At 40.5% G+C, this 18,756-nt stretch overlaps 3 protein-coding genes across 5 annotated transcripts; all 3 read right to left on the reverse strand.

The window, feature by feature from the left end:
- Window positions 1–292: 292 nt before the first annotated feature.
- Window positions 293–6,932, reverse strand: cct8 (chaperonin containing TCP1, subunit 8 (theta)). 3 transcript variants are annotated; one of them, XM_035625726.2, is made up of 16 exons: window positions 6,774–6,932; window positions 6,158–6,248; window positions 5,944–6,023; window positions 5,695–5,844; window positions 5,373–5,553; window positions 5,211–5,272; window positions 4,995–5,132; window positions 4,546–4,724; window positions 4,117–4,183; window positions 3,947–4,034; window positions 3,721–3,836; window positions 3,336–3,407; window positions 3,024–3,188; window positions 2,599–2,718; window positions 1,644–1,772; window positions 293–592 (listed from the first exon to the last, which is right to left on the reverse strand). In XM_035625726.2, the coding sequence occupies exons 1-15, from the start codon at window positions 6,831–6,833 to the stop codon at window positions 1,665–1,667; spliced, it is 1,677 nt and encodes a 558-aa protein (XP_035481619.1). In that variant the 5' UTR covers window positions 6,834–6,932; the 3' UTR covers window positions 293–592; window positions 1,644–1,664. The 3 variants fall into 3 exon arrangements, with proteins under 3 accessions (XP_035481619.1, XP_035481618.1, XP_035481620.1); XM_035625725.2 differs by having other exon boundaries at window positions 1,640–1,772; XM_035625727.2 differs by lacking the exon at window positions 1,644–1,772.
- Window positions 6,933–7,999: 1,067 nt separating this feature from the next.
- LOC118300888 lies at window positions 8,000–12,826 on the reverse strand. Its single transcript, XM_035625729.2, has 5 exons — window positions 12,700–12,826; window positions 11,157–11,475; window positions 10,716–11,023; window positions 10,511–10,606; window positions 8,000–9,045 (listed from the first exon to the last, which is right to left on the reverse strand). The coding sequence occupies exons 2-5, from the start codon at window positions 11,463–11,465 to the stop codon at window positions 8,886–8,888; spliced, it is 873 nt and encodes a 290-aa protein (XP_035481622.1). The 5' UTR covers window positions 11,466–11,475; window positions 12,700–12,826; the 3' UTR covers window positions 8,000–8,885.
- A 1,255-nt stretch (window positions 12,827–14,081) lies between these two features.
- tmigd1 (transmembrane and immunoglobulin domain containing 1) lies at window positions 14,082–17,843 on the reverse strand. Its single transcript, XM_035627080.2, has 6 exons — window positions 17,685–17,843; window positions 17,029–17,096; window positions 16,584–16,874; window positions 15,971–16,258; window positions 15,734–15,837; window positions 14,082–15,640 (listed from the first exon to the last, which is right to left on the reverse strand). The coding sequence occupies exons 2-6, from the start codon at window positions 17,090–17,092 to the stop codon at window positions 15,629–15,631; spliced, it is 759 nt and encodes a 252-aa protein (XP_035482973.2). The 5' UTR covers window positions 17,093–17,096; window positions 17,685–17,843; the 3' UTR covers window positions 14,082–15,628.
- Between the last annotated feature and the right edge of the window lie 913 nt (window positions 17,844–18,756).

Raw genomic sequence — 18,756 nt, forward strand, 5'->3', positions numbered from 1 at the left:
AAAATAAACCAGTGCATGCATAATTTCTGCAGCCCCAACATGTCAAGTGAAAACCCCCGGGGCAAAAGCACAGATGAACTCATTTCATGCATGTTGTTGGTATCAGCAGCTGATTGATGAGCTACAAGGAAAGGTGCAACTCAACATGGCGTCAAATGACAGGAAACGCTCAGTAGTTGTCTTGATGGCTTCAGCCTCATCCTAACATCACTTATTTTCCCCCTAAATATTGTCACTAGATCAATGATTCTTCGAACACGGCCGAACGACAAAATAAAGTAAGAATACAATCTTAACCAGGACGTGACAGCGCAAGTGCCTTTTATTTGGGACTAAGAACATAAAAAGCAAACAGTGCCATCCGTACATTTTACTTTCACATAATTTGTTTACCAATGCATGGTCATTTCTGGAAAAATAAACCGAACTGTTGAGCTTTAAATAAACAAGTAGAAAAGGGTTTGTGAACCCATGTGGGAGCATTCAGGGTTAAAGGTGCCTCAGCCTAATGGTGCCTTATTCAGTCATCGTCGTCGAAATCCTTCTTGCCCTGGGGAGGTTTGGGTCCCCCTGCTGGTCTGGCCATGATGATCTGAAAGGAGTAAAAAAAAAAAGAAAAAAAAAAAGCAACCATTTAATCATTTCTGGTCGAGAAGAGGTAGCAGCAGCAGGCTGTGAACTCTGAGGTGGGAGGTTACAAACATGTTAGATATCGGTTAGCGTCAAAGAACAAATGCGCTAACACAAACATGCTGGAGAGATCCTTTTAAATGTTTTCGTTAGAAACAGTTGACAGTTTAAACGCAGGAAAAAAACCAACTAGGCCACAAAATTATTTGCTTAAACTCCTGCACTCAAATGACAATATTTACTATATTTCTTTTAAAGTAAAAGAGTAGATTTAACCGCATGAAGATGCCAAGAAAGGCCATTTATAGTGATGAAATATTCATGAGCACATATGGGGATGTGTGTGCTCCAAGAGAAAGTGCTACACATGGAATTATGCAGCATATGCAATAAATGATTTGACCATTTAAAAGAAAAAAGGGGGGGGGGGGGTCTCCCAAAGTGTGATGGAATACCTATTCTCAGAAACCAGTGCTTTAGGAACACTTTTGAATCCAAGACCTTGCCTTCACATTTACAGTAAGTTAAAAAAAGGAAAACACCACTGAGTCCTTTGATGTAATCAGAGCAGCTTTACTGCCCCTCAGGAGAAAAGCAGGAGACAGACAGTGGACTGAGGACGCAGGCTCATAGTGATGGGAGGACATCTGACTAAGAGAAATGCCCTTTGGACACCACGGCCACCTCAGCCTCCAGAGCGCCACATATGACATTTTTACATGCAACCTGAGGACGTCCACTGCAAGGAAAAATGTTCATGAGTGCATGCAGCATGCCAACACACCATACTGTATCTGTTCTGTGCAGGTTTAGTCTGCGGTCAGTGACACACCTGGTATCATTAAAAAAACACTTGTGAAGTAGCTGAATCCGAGTCTTTGAATCACACCCAGTGTTAGCAGTGACAGGCAAAACCACAAACGTTTCACAACTTCAGTGGCCTGTGAGAGATCGAGTGCATCCGAGTTTTTAGTCAAAAAGAAAAAATCACACGCATTCCAGGACCTACTGACTAGAGGCTGTTTGTGCGCCCTCTAATGGTGAGTTTGAAAATTATCAGGCGCTTCGTCCCAATCGTCCTTGTCCCAGTGGCCGCTCTGCTTGGGAGCCCTGGGTCCCCCTGCAGCCTTAGCCATGATGATCTGGTGCGTATACATGTACACACAAACATTAACTACCCGGCGCCATCATTTCATTCAATAACACTTCACCTGCTGTATATAATCACATTAAAACATTGTTTTTGTAAAGGCTTTGACAGGAGCCCTGTTGGAATAAAAACCAAATCTTTATAATTGAAATGCAACATCCCTCATCATTACATATTTATTCAGCATTATAAACCTCTCCCTCTGTTGTGAACACGTGGAAAGCCTGGAACAGTAAACTATTTGACTGATCTAGAAAATATGTAATGCTCTTAATAATTTGTCACTTTTGTTGTAAACTCTTTTCCTGCTGGGATCTTGCAGGAACGATGAGCCATGATCTGGTCCTCTGAAGTCAACAGGTTAGCTGTGCAGCATATGTTACCATGACGATCTAACCTAGTCAAAAGGTGAGCTAGCTTCATTTTACCAGCAGACCAGAGTTAAGCCTGAAGAGTGCTGGCTAACGCACTAATTCAAAGGCCAGGGCCCAGGTCTGTTAAGAATTATAAATAAATAATACTCTGTACCTACTCCACACTACTTAAAAAAGTAAAAAGTAAATACTGCTGTAAATACTCACACACACTAATTTATTTCAATCCATACAATGCACCATTAAAAATGTTAGCTGTAACCTATAGTGTCCAGCTGTTTTAGACAAGTCAGATAGTAGTGATAGTGACACAAACATGTCATTTACTTGAGTCTTTTCATAAAGTTTGTGGCCAATAAGAAAAAATATGACGTTTGGCTTTTGACAACATAAGAGCCACATAAATCTTGATTATCTGTGTGTTGTGAGTATTTGTGTACACACCTGATCAACTCGAAGTACTGTGATGGCAGCATTGGTGGCCAGTTTGATGCCCCAGTGTTTGACCAGGTATGGCTCCAGGATGCCAGCTTCCAACATGTCCTTTAAAGCGGGGCCTTCTCCCTAAAGACAACATCGCATGAGTGCCATCAGTCAACAGATCCAAAACAGACACACAGCTCAATATGTGCAAAAACAAAAGCAAGGGGTTGCTCTGTATTCAGGAAAACTGAAATGTTCTACAACGTCAGATTCTCAGTTAATTGGTACCAAGACAAAATGTAATCAGTTAAGTAGAATAATCGGCAGCATTTCTGAATGTTAATCGACACTGTAGATGCTCAATTAATTGAATAAAACTAAGGGTGTAATATGTGGTGTCTTTTCTAGCTCAAACCAGACAGGGTTTCTTTCGTGCACATACAGACCTCAATGTCAAAGCCCATGTTTTTGTTTCCCTCGTGATGTGCAGAGTACAGCTTGGAGATGAGCTCACTCCCCTTCACACCAGAGTTCTCAGCGAGTGCACGTGGCAACGCCTCGAAGGCATCAGCAAACTTTTTAATGGCATACTGCTCCAGACCAGGACAGGACTGCAGAGAGGAGGGAAAATAGAAGATGTCATGTTTCAGTCATTTATCAGCTAGTGATGCAGCAAAGTCAAAAAAGAGGCAAAGCCAAGACGAGAGTCTTTATTCTGAATGGGGTCCATTTCAGCTAATCTAATGAAATCTGCTTACCTCTCCGTACGAAGTGAGCTGTTTGGCCAGTTCGATCTCAGTGGCTCCTGCTCCAGGCACCAGTCGCTTGTCCTAGAGACAGTGAATCACACAAACTGTAGGTGTTGTACAGGACAAATGGTAAATGGTAAAAATTAAAGGGGTTCGGCTTAAACTCAAAAATATGTTAATGAATAACCAAATCTGTATTTTCAACGTATGAATAACACTGATTTAAGTATCAACAGTACTCCAACAATATTCCTTGAGAGAAATACAAGGGTTAAAAGGGGAAACTTATCTATCCTGTGGAAAAAGAGGACCACATTTTTGACAGATTGTTCAAATTTATATTTCTCATTAAATTTTAAAAACAAAAAACTAGTGGTGGATTGTGCTGACTCACCCTGACCAGAACCTTGAATGTGTTGACTCCATCATCAACGGCCCTTTCAATGTCATCCAACAGGTTGTCAGTGGAGCCTCTGATCACCACCGTTGAGATGGCACTGTCCTCTTTCTCTGTTGGAAACAATCAAAACCAAAGAAATACATTACTCCAAGAACACATGGAGAAAACAAAAACAAAAAAATCTGGTTTATAATGAAAACTGGAGCAAAGAGTGACTTACCATGTTTGAAGACCACCACCTGCGTGTCCCCCACCTCTGACAGGTACACACTGTCACAGTGACCCATCTCCTCAGGAGTTGGAGCCATCTAAGGAAGCAGAAAAGCATTGTTGTACATGATATAATAATTGTTACAATTATCTGACGGGATGAAACATGACAGCACTCACAATCCTGGGCAGCGCTACAGCTCCCACAGTCCTGCATAACCTCCTGAGGTCCCACTTGGTATTAAGCCTGCAGGCAAAAGGGAGGATTTAAGACAATGACAAAAAAGGTACAATATCATAACGAGTAATGATGAAATTACAGATTTATGCAATATCTGATAACAGTCCCAGAAACACATTTTATAACGAGGACGGACAAGAAGCATTAATCTGAAATCTGAATTTTTAAATGCTGAAATCTCTCCCTCTCCACTGTACTGAGACCACTAGCATCCTCCTCCTGCCCATATGGTTTCAAACTATGTGCCTGGACAAAATGTTGATGAAACGTTTAATTTTAAAAAGGAGGAAACTCTTCTGTCCATCAAGCTCCAATCACAATTACTAATTACCAGTGTCAGGGGTTACAAGGGGTCCTCTCGATCTTACCTCACAACCATGAGCTTGTACTTGTTGGCGTAGTGCAGCGCCATGTCAGCCACTTTCCCCCCAGTCACCACCATGTTTGCGCCAGACTCCTTGATGGCCTTCACCTGAGCCTCCATCATGTCCTCCTCTCCCTTGCTGAAGTCCATGAGCTCCTTTGCATTGTTAATCAGGACTGTGCCCTATGAGACAGAGGAGACCGTCACTGTGAGCACCATTAAAATCATACTCTCTTGTCTTTACATCTAAAGCCGCAAAGGTGACTCACAAACTTGCTCTTAGTTGAATGACGTTTTAAATAAAACTTTGCAATCAAGTTTATAAAAATACAACTCTATCCTCCAATCTTTGGGAGGTAAAACAGATTCATACAGGAAACTACAGCATGCTAAAGATTTTAGTTGTAGTTGGTCAGATGTCTCTAAAGAATCAAAGAGAGACTTGTTCATTACCTTGGTCTCTGTCACTGTGCAGTCAAAGGGGCAGGAGAAGATGGCAATCTTTGCGTCTTTAACAGATGTGACGTCTCCCTCTGCCTCCTTCTTGAAGATCATTCCATGTAGCATGGTGGACGCTGACACCCCACAACCCTGAAAACACCATAGACATTACCTTAGACACAAACAACACACCGACAGAAAACACAGTCAGTGGATGAGGCTACTTACCAAAATCTTGCATACTCTGACGCTATCAACATTGAAATTGCCAGACTCTGGGAAGATGGACACTGTAGACACAGATCGGTAAAGAAATACAAAATGAATGTTGTCATCGAGTGACAGCTGACAGCCCCAATTTGGTTTAGGTAGCCTGGACTGCTGACTCACCACAGGCCTCTGCGATGAGGCCGGCGAGGAAGTCTTCATTGCCGTACTGTTTGCTCATTACTGCTGTTCGGATAAGGGATGTGGCCTCCTTCACATCATGGAGGTTCTTGGCTGAGGAACATACGCAGTCTGGCAGGATCTCCAGAGCCTTCTTACATGCCATCTCATAGCCTTCAATCACCTGAGGTGAAGATACATTCACATTTTAGCAGACTGCTACTAAATGGCTCTAACAAACATCAATAAATCTTGATGATTACTGCCAATAGTTTGAAATTATATCATCATATAATCTACATGGCACATATGTACATCTGTTTACCTCTGACACAGACAGGCCCATCCTGAGCAGCTCTTCAGCCAGTTCAAGCAGAGCCCCGGCAAACACCAGGACAAAGTTTGTTCCGTCTCCGACCTCCTGCTCTTGCATGTGCGACGCCATCACAATCATTTTGGCTGCTGGATGCTGCACCTGTAAATCAGTTGACATTCAAGAAGCAGTTAAATTCCCTCAAATACATATCATGCCAGTGTGCAGTATGTTACACCAACAAATATTATTTCCCCTCACCTCAAGTTCTCTGAGAATCGTTGCAGCATCATTGGTGACAAACAGCTTCTCCAAGTGGTTGATGACCATTTTGTTCATACCTGAAGGACATAAATATTAGAAATTAGCCATTGCTGATTGTGCCGTCTCTTCGTAATACGTTTTAACAGGTCAACACATACAAAGAGACTTAATACAAATATATATATATATACAGTATATATAGGGCACTTACCATTTGGCCCGTAGGCAGTACGAGTGGTCTGAGAAAGCTCCTTGCAGGCTCTGATGTTACGAAAGACAGCCTCTTCAAGCCCTGTGTAGTGCTGCAGCAGACATCACAATAATCATTCAATATTAAATTTCAACAGTGTCAAACCTGCAGTTGTTTAAAATGCTGATCAATGACTAAAGGAAATGAAAAACATTTTTATTGGATTTATCGAGGTGTGTGTGTGAATATGCAGGGCAAACGACTTCCAATGGCACAGTCAGATGTAAGGTGTGGCGAAGCCCCAAAAGGAATCAGCATCAGCATCTCTTGAGCTGAGCTGACCATCAAAGCCTTAACAATGACCGATGGCTTAACGCTAACTGGGTGTGACTGTTATCACTTTCTAAAATACGCAGCATTATAAAATGCTATAGTGGACGGCTCAAGACGCAGACACCAGTCTTTAGTGCGTGCTAACAGGAACCCCGAGTACAGGAACTGCGAGCGGCCTGGCTGCTTCTAGAACTCTCCCACATGACTGCGAATGAACGTGCTAAAGTTAGCTAGCTAGCATGCTAGCTCACAATAATTCACTCAAATGCTAACCAGCTACTCCGACACGCGGATTAAACCTCACCTTGGCGCCATCCTTCAACATTTGGGCAAAGCCCGGAGCTTTGGGTACGTGGAGTGCCATTTTCCGATGTGTAGCAGCCCCGGGATCTTGGACAAGGTAGCCGCGGCGTGGGTTCAGCTCTGGGTACAAAGCCGGAGAGACTGAGGTGGAGCTACTTCAGCGAGGCGTGGGGCTAACGACGGGAAACAACAAGGGACAAACTGAGCCACTCGCGTTTACCCTGCCGTGACGATGATACACCACTGGGGGGTGCTGGTTTATATGGGTGGATGGATATTCCAAAAAAATCTAATGTTTACTATTCCATAGATATAACCAGCTGGGGAAGAGACACCTAGACCATTTACTTACACGTCAATGCAGTTATACTACTATTTACAAACTGCAGCAACTGAAAGCATCAAATATAAATGTGAAACATTATGTGTAAAGGAGAGGACTATACTGTACTAATAGATCACTGGATGATAGTTGAGGCCAAGGGTGGATTACAAACCTTAAAGGGGCCCCTTATACCCCAGCAGAGCCGTCTCAGAACCCCAGGATCTCTATATGTATCACATGGGACCACATAATTGAAATAATTGCAGAAATTTGTTAGAAATTTGCTCCACTGAAGAACTATATCACCCATGTCAGGTCCTTCCTCCTGTGACCCTGGTCTTGTAACCTTTTGACAAAAACCTTATTTTGAAACCCGAACTGTTTGGCTTTATATTGTGATTATTCGTTGTAAAGTGATTTATGATAAATGTGAGACACAAAAACAACAGAAAATAAGAAGCAAATTGCTATTATTCCATCAGAGGAGTACTGTAAGGCTGCAACCAGTAGATATTCTGGTTATCAGTATACCTGACAAATAATGTCTTTCAGAATGTAATGATTGTTTTGTCTGTGAAGTGCCAGATGATAAAGTTAAAAAAATGCCAATCATTCGCTGAAGATGAAACCAGCAAATATTCATAGATAAGAAACTGATACTGTATATTTACCAGCTGATTGGTACAGCTGCTCAGTGCCAAGCTGTATAGTAGTTTCATTTATAACAATGTGTTTATTTTTCTATTCATGTGTTGAAATAATACAAAAACAATGCCATTTTGAGACAGTGTAGAGATTTTATGAAGTGACATCAATAGCAATCATGTTAAAAGGAAGGTATTATTCTGTTTTACTAACAGCCCAGATCACACGTGTAACAATAACGAAATAAAGACAAGAAATTTGGGTTCATGAAAATTACAGGTTTTATTGGGTGTTTTTTTTTTCCACACTGGAACACAATGTCTCGCTTTGGCAGGTGAGAGACGTTTTGCTTCATTTGAGGCTGTTTGCTTGACATTAATAACCTCCGGGATGTGGCTTCATAACACCATCAGGCAATGAGCCATTACATCTTCCCCATCACATCATAGGATGATTTATGCGTACACTATTTGCGCATGAATCATCCACAGGCCATCACAAATGTTGAAGGAAAGTATTGAAAAAAAGAAAAGAAAATATCCCATTCAAATCTGTCTTCTATATAAAAAGTCCCCTTTCATAGAAAATGCACTATACAATTTGGTATAATCAAATGACAATTCAAAAAAAGGCAGAACAAATGTTAGTAACATTATTGCATTCATATAAAATAGAGGAAAGTGCATCTTCCCTTCGTCAGTCAGTAAATTTAGTGTTAGTTCTGCAGATGCACTTTTGCTCTCATGCAGCATTTCTTTTAAATTACATTTCAGAAACTAGTCAAAAGTTTCTATGCAGAGAGTAAATACAAAAAACAATATTAGTATTTCAAAATGTAACTAGGACATTTGGTTGAAGCAGCTATGACACACGTACATACGCAATACAGAAATCCCTTTGGTAGCTACAATGAGGATATCTTACCCACGACTAGCTAACTGGAGCCGTGTAAACAACAATTACACACTATAGATGCTGCTTCCTACACAGAGCATAAATAGAAGAAAAAAAGTGTCCATGTAACAGTCTCTCAGATTCATGACAACAATACATGTAAATCTAACAGTGACGCCCTTATAAAATGATATATGTGAAACATGGCTACAGAGGTCCTGTGTTTTTACATACACACATGCATGTAGTTCAGTTGGGTTTTCGAATAGTGTTCACAGCTGTGTTGGCCCAACCCCCCAATGTGTCTGAGAGGTGCGTGGCTCGACGTGTGAGGTTGGAGCGACTGAGTTTCCCGCTGGGGTCCAGCTTTCTCATCAACGTTCCACCGCAATGCTCCCGTATACTGGGTCTGCAAGAGAAAATAATTACTGTAGAAAGCATACACACATACACACAGAGGAAAGGAAATTGTGTTTTTTCACAAGTTCTTAGACTATTATTCATTTAAAGAAAAAAAACTATTATATTATTTTTCTTCTGTAAAATTGGTCTTCTTTGCTTGTTGTTGTTGCTGGTTTGTACTATTAATGTCATGCACTTTAAGCAATAGCTGAATTTTGGACAAATGAAAAATTGCTATATCAAGTTATCAAGCTGTCTTATATTAACATTATCACCTTCTTAAATTACAAAATAAAAGCAAATGTTGCAGCAAATGTTGACTTCAGGATCAGGATTCACTGTTTCTTAACTGTTCATCCCGAAAAATGATTCTCCAGACTTCTAAAACAACGTGACATTGGTCGTTATCATTATCTATATAGGGCCGTAATCATTTGCTTGACGTGATTTCCAATTTTTAAGGCTTGCAGACACACTGGTAAGTAGCACAAAAGTATTTAAAAACTGATAAATTGACAGAATGAGTGAACATATAAAGCACAGCGTAGTAAAGGAAGAAGGAAGTGTGAGTCTGATAGCGATGAAGATCATCCTTTGCTTGTATTTATCAGTTATTAAAAAAAGGAGAAGCTTTTCATTGCAACTGTTAAGAGATTTTTATCAATTTCATGCCATCGCTGCCATGCGTTACGATTCAGAGCATTTATTTCCATATAGCAAATTTGTTTTGATGTTTGAAGTTACCTTCTTCCCTACTCCGCAATAAGGGAATAGTTGAACTTCCTGTTGTAGGGGGAAAACAAACTGTATAAATTCCTTCACAAAGAGCTTTAGACAGTGAGGGAAGAATTCGGCTGCATGAAATTCACACTGATAACAGACAAGGTCACTGTTCATGTGCCTTCCTGCTTTTCGCAGAGTACCCAACTCTTTATGGACGCTTCAACATTTCAAATGTCAACACAGGAAGTGATGCAAATACTTCCTGTAAAACACTGACAAAACACATTTTTGTCATGTCATCTGGCCCCAATTTCCACACCCATACCCTCTCCTCCTTTCGTCTCCCCAAACTCCCTCCCTCCCTCCTTATCCGAATACCAGAAACACAGACCCAGTTTCAAACTGAGGCGGGAAGAATGTGTGCCGGGGGGAGGGGGACACTGGGATTCTTTAGGTGGGAGTGTGAGGAGGCTGTTTGATTCTGTGGTCGGCTTCATGCAGAATACGTATGAATATAAGGAAATGGACCAGTAGAATCCTCAAATACATCCAAAATTGACAAACAGAAACAGCTGTGAACCTGCTTTAAACTATCATGCATTACACACAACAACAACAAAAACAAGTACACCCGCCCCCCACAAAATGGCATTTCTGATTGGTGAGATGAATGAACAAAGATATTTCAAATGACTACAAACCTAGTCGTAAATCATAAATAGATTTAGCTCAAAATGAAGATGCTTTACCTGTCGTCTCTGCCGATCATGTCATCGAAGGCCCTGGACAGACGCTTGAGCCTCCTGAGTCCGCTGGACACAGACTCCAGATCTCTGTCGAATTTTCTATTACAGCAGAGAAGACAAACGGTCAGAGCAGGGGAAAACAGACCCAAAAGAAACAATCAAGGAATAAAATATGATCATGAATAATAATGATAAGAAAAGGACTCACAGCCTCTGGTTCTGTGTGTTGGGTGAGGCAAAAGGACTTCGCAACGCAGCCATTCGGACCAGCTGCCTCCTGCCGCCTCCTGTTTTCACCCCCCGTACACCAGCCTCTGGGGTCTTTCTCCCCCTAGAGCCTGGAGTACGTCCAGGTGTGGCTGCCGCCCTGGGGGTGCGTCTGGGGGTCGCAGCTCGGGCCGGTGTACGCCGTGGAGTGCGAGAAGTTGAGGCACCAGCTTCTTCCCCATCACACGTTTGGCCTGGAGTCGCAACCAAACATTCCTCCCGTACAAACTGTCTAGTCCTCTGCAGCTTCTGGGAGGGGGAGAAAAGGGACCCAAAGGAAGAGAAGGATGATAATGAGGAGGGGGCAAATGACTTAACTGTTTTTGATCCACATTGCATCAAAAATTATACTCCCCTAGATTCAGCCAAAGTAGAACTATACCTGGCACACTTCAGTGATGGAGTTCCGAGCACTGCGAGTAAGTTTGTGGACTTTGCTGGGTTTTGGTTGCTCCTTTGCGGTTTCCCATGTGGGATTCTCAGGGAGGGAGTTGGTCTGGACAGAGCGTAGCGGGAGCCGCTTGCGCAGAGACATTCGCAGGGAGTTGAGTGAAGACGAGGACCGGAGCTTGCGGAAACGGTCTGGGGCTTCCGGGGAGCTCTCTGCCCCATCGGACTCATCCAGGACTGTATGTGCTCGCCATACTCCCACCACAGCTTTACCAACTCCATCCATCACTGAAGACGCCATGCTGACCAAGCTGAGGTAAGATAACAAAACACAGTATATATGACAATGTATTTTAAAACAGAAAACTTGAAGGAAATAAATATGTAGGTGAGTAATACATGCATTTCTCAATTTTCTTAATAGTAGATACAGCCACTATGTATTGTTCACTTTGTGACGACCCCCGCCCCTTCTGCTCTGTCGTCCTGTTTGTCTGTCTGCATTTCAGGTATCTTGTAGCCGGTGTTCCCAGTGGGTATAAGACTCGGCCTTTCGCAGGCAGTCTCACTTTCACCTTTCTAGGGATCAGTTGCTTTGCGTGGCTTTAGCTTTCACTTGTTTTTTTGCTCAAGTTTGCACATACACTTCCACTCACATCCCACACTACTGATTCTACTGACAGACACACTCCAGGAATTAAGGTTTTGGTGGATTTTCATTATTTAGGTTTGTTTAAATAAATTCTATATAATTGGCAAAATGGTGTGTTGCCCACTTTTGTCGTGGCCTTTTGAGCCGGGTTGTAACAATGTGTTACTTTTACAGTAATAAGCTGCGCTTACCACCGTTTACTTTTGTGATATATAAAGTTAATTTGAGAAAAATAAAGATATTTAAATTGAAATGAATTACAATAATTGAGTCAGGTTTTACTCATGTTATTTTTCTTTCCTCTGTTTCACGTGAGTGTAAAATTGAACCTTAAAGATAGGTTGGGTAGGAAAACACATTTTGTGCAACAATAGATTCATCACAGATGCCAATTGTTAGTTGCAGTTACGTTCGGCGTTACTAACTACTGACTTCGCCCCAAAAAGTAACCTTAAGTGCATCATGTATTATTTCCATTTAGGTGCATGAAATAATAAGTAACAGTGCATTAACATTGAAGGTTTTGCACATAACAGTATCATTCAAATACATATCAAATAAGTTGTTTTTTGTTCATTATAATAACAGTCACATTTAACACGATAGTTAAAATATAACATTAGATAGAAATACCCAGACATTAAGGAGAATGGAGCAAAACAACGCTGTTCCGTGTCTAATGTCTGAGGAGGACTCCTGCCCTTTGTAACGGGACCGACTCAGGTTATCAGGCCCGTGGCGAACAGAAACGAGGGCTGCTGTTCCCATGACGACACCGGCCCATTTTGTGAAGTAACGACGTTAGCTCGACAACGTTCGCGCTGAATTTGTATCCACGTTTCAATCAAGTGAACAGAGACGAAAAGGAAGCCGGACAGTTCACCTGAGAGTTGTGAGATCGTCTGTCCTCCGTCGTGCTTTTGTTGCCTCCTGCTGCTGCTGCTGCTCCTTCTTTCTTCCTCTGTTTGAATTTGGCGGCGGACCGCAGGACGCACGCACACTGCAGGCGCGCGCACGCACCATCACGCCCTTCACGTAAAGCGTGCTCAGTGACGTAAATACGCTACGTCTCGTCGGCGCGCCCGTAAAGTTTTTTCCTTTTTAATGCAATTTTTTAATTTGTTAATTAACCCCCAATTTATTTCAGTGTCTTGATACTGTCGTAGAAAGTTCTCCTCTCTTGTGTAAGAGACTGTGCATGGCGCACTGTGCGAGGCCATCTTATCAAAAGCAGGTCAGGTCACTGTCTCTGGATGTCATATAGTCTTCAATTAAACATTCTGATAAGGAGCCATTCCATCTGTTTGATGACGACATGACTCCACCACGCTGACCAGGAACGGGAGGGTTTTTGGGACATCAGGCATCTTTGTACGAACCAGATATCCCCTCAATGTTGAGCTCCTGTAATAAATACTTCTGCTTAAGACATCTACGATTTCCTTCTTCCTGATTCAACCGCATCAATTTTTCTCTGACAGATACAATATGATAAATAAGGAAGAAGGGCAACTGAATAGATAAATGATGAGCAAGAGATAAATGAAATGAAAAGGGCTGGCGCTTGTTCTCTAAACCACAGTAAACCTTGCCAGTACCAGGACCCTGAAACCAAAGCAGATACATTTATAGAAAATTTTAATTTTTTGTTCATCTACCTATTTTAAGATACATTCTGTTTCCCTTTTTGTGATATGAGTACACTACAATATATAAATGAATAGTTTTCATAATGAAGCTCTTCATTTTTTTTATAGTCACAAAGAAAAGTGATCAAATTTGAATTATTTTTACGAAAATGAATTTTGTCGTTAAAAATACAGTTGAATTTAAACTAAAGATAGCATCCAGATAGATGAGCAGACTGTGTACCATAAGTAACACTTTTTTAGTTATAATCTAACGCAATCCAATAGTCCAGCAATAAAGCTTGTCTTTGTGAAGTTTATAATATCTCATTTTTATTGGCTTGACATGACAGATGTTGATTCAACTTGGTTTGAGACCAGTCGTATTGTTGGATTATTGGTTATCGAGAAATGTTACAGATATATTTTTCCACTCAAGTTACAAGGAGAACAGCATGTGGCAGATATAATCTAACAAGGTGCGTTAGAGGAGTGTCTTCATGTCAAGCCGTTGATTTTTTATTGTGTGGGATTGTCCAAATTGTTTTTCCTGTTAGATCATCATAATACTTTCTTTATGGAAAAAAAATCCTCAATAACAAAACAACAACACATTTTCACATGTGATATTCCACAATTACCATTAGTTATCCCCAAATGCCTTTATTTTAGATTAACACCCATTGATACTGATGTAGTCAAGAATAAGTTAATATTTCATTATGTCTATATTGTCAACCCTATCTTCCTCTCTTATCATGACAAAGTCATTAAATAGTGAAAGACAGCCAGGCCCATATCTTACATTATTTAATGTTCAAAGAGTTTGGCATAGTCTCAAGATATGGAAAACTGTACGCAATTGTTTGTTGTTGATTGTTTAATATTGTCAGCAGCTTAGGTTTTACCTTGATGTTTTTATTCCTCTGTGAAATATAGACTCTAAATACCTGTTTATTAATTAAATTAAACAAATAACTTCATATGATAAATACACAACTATTGACACCAATAGAACAAAGACACTGTGTCTCTAAATAGCATTGGTTATTTGTTCATTGTCACATGCAGTAAATCTTGTCATTTTCCCACATTAATATTTAATTTAGTCTTTGCACACTTACTCTAAAAATGTCCTCACCCTGGAGACAGAGGGAGTTAAAGTGTCCAGCAGATGTCACTGCAGACCTGCTTGTGAAAGGCTTCCAAGAACAAGTGCTTTGGTTTGGTTTGGTTTGGTCAAAAACCCAGAAAAACATTCCACCTCCTCATATTTTGATATTAGCACAAAGCGGTTGATGTAGCTGCAAATGACATCTGACAATTTCCCAATGTTGATTAATAAGACATTTACACAGTTAATGATGACTGACTTTTTGATACAATGGTAGCCAACTGAAAAGTCTGACATAGAAAAGGACCAGCTGAGTACATTCTTGAGTGGCGATTCCCAAGCACAAGGCATAACCCAGCAGCCTTTTTTTTTCCACAATAAAAGATGTGACTCAGACAATAAGCTTGTCCTTGTACTGTACATTTGATCACCCCTTGAAGCCAATTTCACACCTGCATTCATTCCTCATCTGGTATTGCAGTGTTTTATGTGAACTTGTTAAATGTTTCTTTATTGGTATACACAAAGCTCTAGACCTTGACCCCCATGACACGGTAGTCCCTGTCCTTTTTCATCTCATTCAGAGTAAATGTATAACACGATTTTAACGAGCCTCCATTGTATTGTTGAGTCAGGAGTTAAAGTTCAGTGCAGAACTAGACACCAAGAGTTGGACTCTGTCAGTTCTGTGACGAACATTCATTAAAAAAAATAAAAATCAAATAGGATTGATTAAAGTTCATATTCTTTAAAAAATATAAATTTTCTTTTCTTTTAGCTTATAACATAACAGTTATGAGCCATGTAGATATTTGTTAGGTCCTTTCTGGCCATTCTGGCTAAGCTAAACTCCGCAGCTCGGGTTTCTTCAGACTTTCAGCACAAATAAATGAAACGCTTTCCCTAAAATGTTTAACCTCTCCCCCCTCCCCCCAAAAAACGTTAAATATAATCTAAAATTGAATACTGGGCTATATAAATGGGTATTCCCAGTCTGTTGCACTCGGTTGAGAGGGGTGATGTCTTCATGGCTTCATTTGGTGAAGTAGAGAAGACCAGAAGATCAGACACTACTTGCAGCACTGTCAAGAAACACAAAGCATTAGTGGGTTCAGTTTGTACTGTGCCAGAGTCAGTCCCTGAGACAAATGTCCATGCGTTTTTGTATATGTTACCTTTGTGATTCTGCTCCAGCGTGAGAACACAGCGAGAAGCCCAGTAAGGAATACCACCACCAACCCTGCTATCATGGGCATCAGTGGAAACTTAATGACCTTTTCTGCAGATGAGGAAGAAAGTGAACAGCACATTTTTTCTTACTTCTTATCATTTCATGTGCTGATTACACTATCAATACAATTTCAAATTGTACACTGAGATGAATTGTGGCATCACTGACTGTGTGAACCGACCTGTTACTGTGACTTGGTAGTACTTGCTGTGTTCTCCATAGACTGGAGAGTTCGCTGTGCACTGATACGTGCCTGCATGCAGACTTTTCTTTGCGCCGTTTGCACTCAGCTGGCTCGTAAAGCCGTCATTGGCCAACGTGAAGCCACCTGCTATTAGATCCACTTCGCTTCCATTCAGTGACCACAATACAGATGAGACTGCAGGATTGGCCCAGATATCACACCGCAGGACTAGCACTGCCTCCTCCTCTACGATAATGTCCTCTGACCCGCAGAGCTGTGGTTGATCTGAAGAGAAACATGACAGAGAACATATAAATACAAATACAGAGATGTTTGGCTCATAAGGCCATGACAAACAGCATGTTCTTTTAGCCACTAAAGGCATGGCTCTATGCATGGCAATGTAATTATGTATGTCTGTTGGTCCACCACTTTGCCCCAGACGGTAATATGTCAGATTGTCATGATCTGACACAATCGTTAAGACAATTCTCTCAAAACCATTGACCAACATTGTCATCCATCGCATGGCTCAAAAATCAGTAAAAACAAAACAAAACTAAATATCACTTATTCATATTAATACCAGTATTTATCTGAAAGGACTCACATGTGACATTCAGGGTGACCGAGGCACTAACTGTGGCATTTCCGCCCAGGTGGCAGGTGAACGTGGCACCGTTATCGTCATGGATGATGGGTGTAACACACACGCTGCTGCGTCCCTTTCTATTTTCTTCTTTTAGACTGACGACAGCGCCATTCCTCAGCCACACCAGCTCTTCATCAGCCTGAGTGTCAGAGCCGCTGTCAGGCAGGCAGAGCAGGGACACAGTCTTCTTCAGCTCTGTCTGTATAACACCATCACTGCTGACTTCTGGGTCAGAATGGATATGGACACCTTAGGAATGATACAAGTTTTAAGGGGTCACTAAGTGAAGCAGTGAAAACTTGAGATTGCACAAAAGTGGTGAGGAAAAAAGGTCATATTTGAATAATTCAAATGAAGCTAGATAAATTGTAAGTGACCTGAATTGTAAATCAGACAACCTTACCCAATGTCAGGGTTGCACAGCAGAGGAGTAAATGGAAAAGAAGGGGTCTGAACGTCAACTTCATTTCACTGGAAGAAAAGCAAAGATCGTCAGAAGAGCACCCATACAGAGTTTATTTAAATTCTTCATTTAATCTATATTCACCAAACTTCAGCACTCTTCAACAGAAAAATACATTTAGTCGCTAAAGTTAGTCTTAAGTGGAAGTCGTTTGAATTAATTTCTCTCATCTGTCATACTTAATAATACAATAACACTTTAATTTGTCTGTCAGCTGATTAACGTTTCTCTATGAAGAGACTGTGCCCTTATTTTATAAAATTATTGAAAAAGGAGTGGAGAAAAATGAGAGAGAAAAAGCTACTATTCCTCTGCTGCTGACATCTAACAAGAAATATGTCAATAGAAGGAAGCAGTAGTAAAAACCCTCTAAATAACAGTTTTGAAAGACCTTCCTCCAAAAGATTCAGATAGACTTTCTGCAAAGCTACATTTTGTATGCTACACACTGGCATGTATTACTTCAAGATAATAGCAGCATAAAATGTGATTGCAGCAAACATGATCTATACTCACGAAACACACTAAAATGAATGATAACTTTGTATATTCATATGGAAAATATTTACATTTTGAGATGGTTAAGTGGCACTTACCTGGCAATGAATGATTTCTCCTAATTCTTGTCTGTGTTTTATTGCTGATGTTACCTCTGTGTGAATTTGAGAATGTTGAGGACTGTCACAACCTTCGGTAGCTCTTATATGCTTCTCATGCAGATGAGGGCACTTTTATAACTTACCCCGCTTGTTGCTAAATGGCTTTCTCATCAGTCTACTTGCCTATTCCTGTCAACACCCTTTAAATCTTCCCACTACTCATCTCTCTCTCTCTCTCTCTCTCTCCCATAAAGTTTTTATTGGCTATAGTCATAATGATGGCACTATAATGTGTTGGTTGTGGATGAAAGGATAAAAAACACCATTCATTTCATATTTGATTTCCAAAGTTAATGGTTTTTAAAGTCCAATATGCAGTGGTGATTCAGTTCAAAAGATAGCACCTCAAAAGTAAAACGTTTCTACATTTGTACTTTAAGCTTCAAAATTTAATTCTATTCAATGTAAAGATCATGATTTTGTTCCAATTCTGGTATCAAGGACATTACAATGTTTTTTGATAGTACACTGATATTATTTGATACATGCAGCCTAATAACTGCAATGCACACACATAGTAAGCACACACATAGTTGTATAAGGGCCACATACTCCACAATAATACACCTACATACTTAAATTCATATATTCATTCATATGAATGTAATGTATTCTTACATTCATACTCATACACATTCTGAAGTTATGGATGCATTTGTATCTAAGTATATAGGTAAGTGCATAATTGTGTGCACACATATGCAAGTAGATTCTAACCAAATGTAATACATGTACAGTTTGAGACTGCCTGATTTTCAGCTTCAAGATTAAGTTTAAATGTGTCATACGTGCATAAGAATACATCTGAGCAACACGTTAATTTAATGGACTGCAAAATTGTCAGATCATGGGATTATGGGTCAGTGATATTATACGCCTATTAACTATTAAGCATTCACATGGTCCGTGATCTTTTATTTTGCCAGCTTTCCTTTCAGCGTTTTTCAGCTCCAACTGTTTCTTTTATCGCATATTGAGAGAGGGGCTTTGCTAAATGTACACACAGCAG

Source organism: Scophthalmus maximus, chromosome 2 (assembly GCF_022379125.1).
Source record: "Scophthalmus maximus strain ysfricsl-2021 chromosome 2, ASM2237912v1, whole genome shotgun sequence".
In the NCBI taxonomy this organism is placed as follows: domain Eukaryota; kingdom Metazoa; phylum Chordata; class Actinopteri; order Pleuronectiformes; family Scophthalmidae; genus Scophthalmus; species Scophthalmus maximus.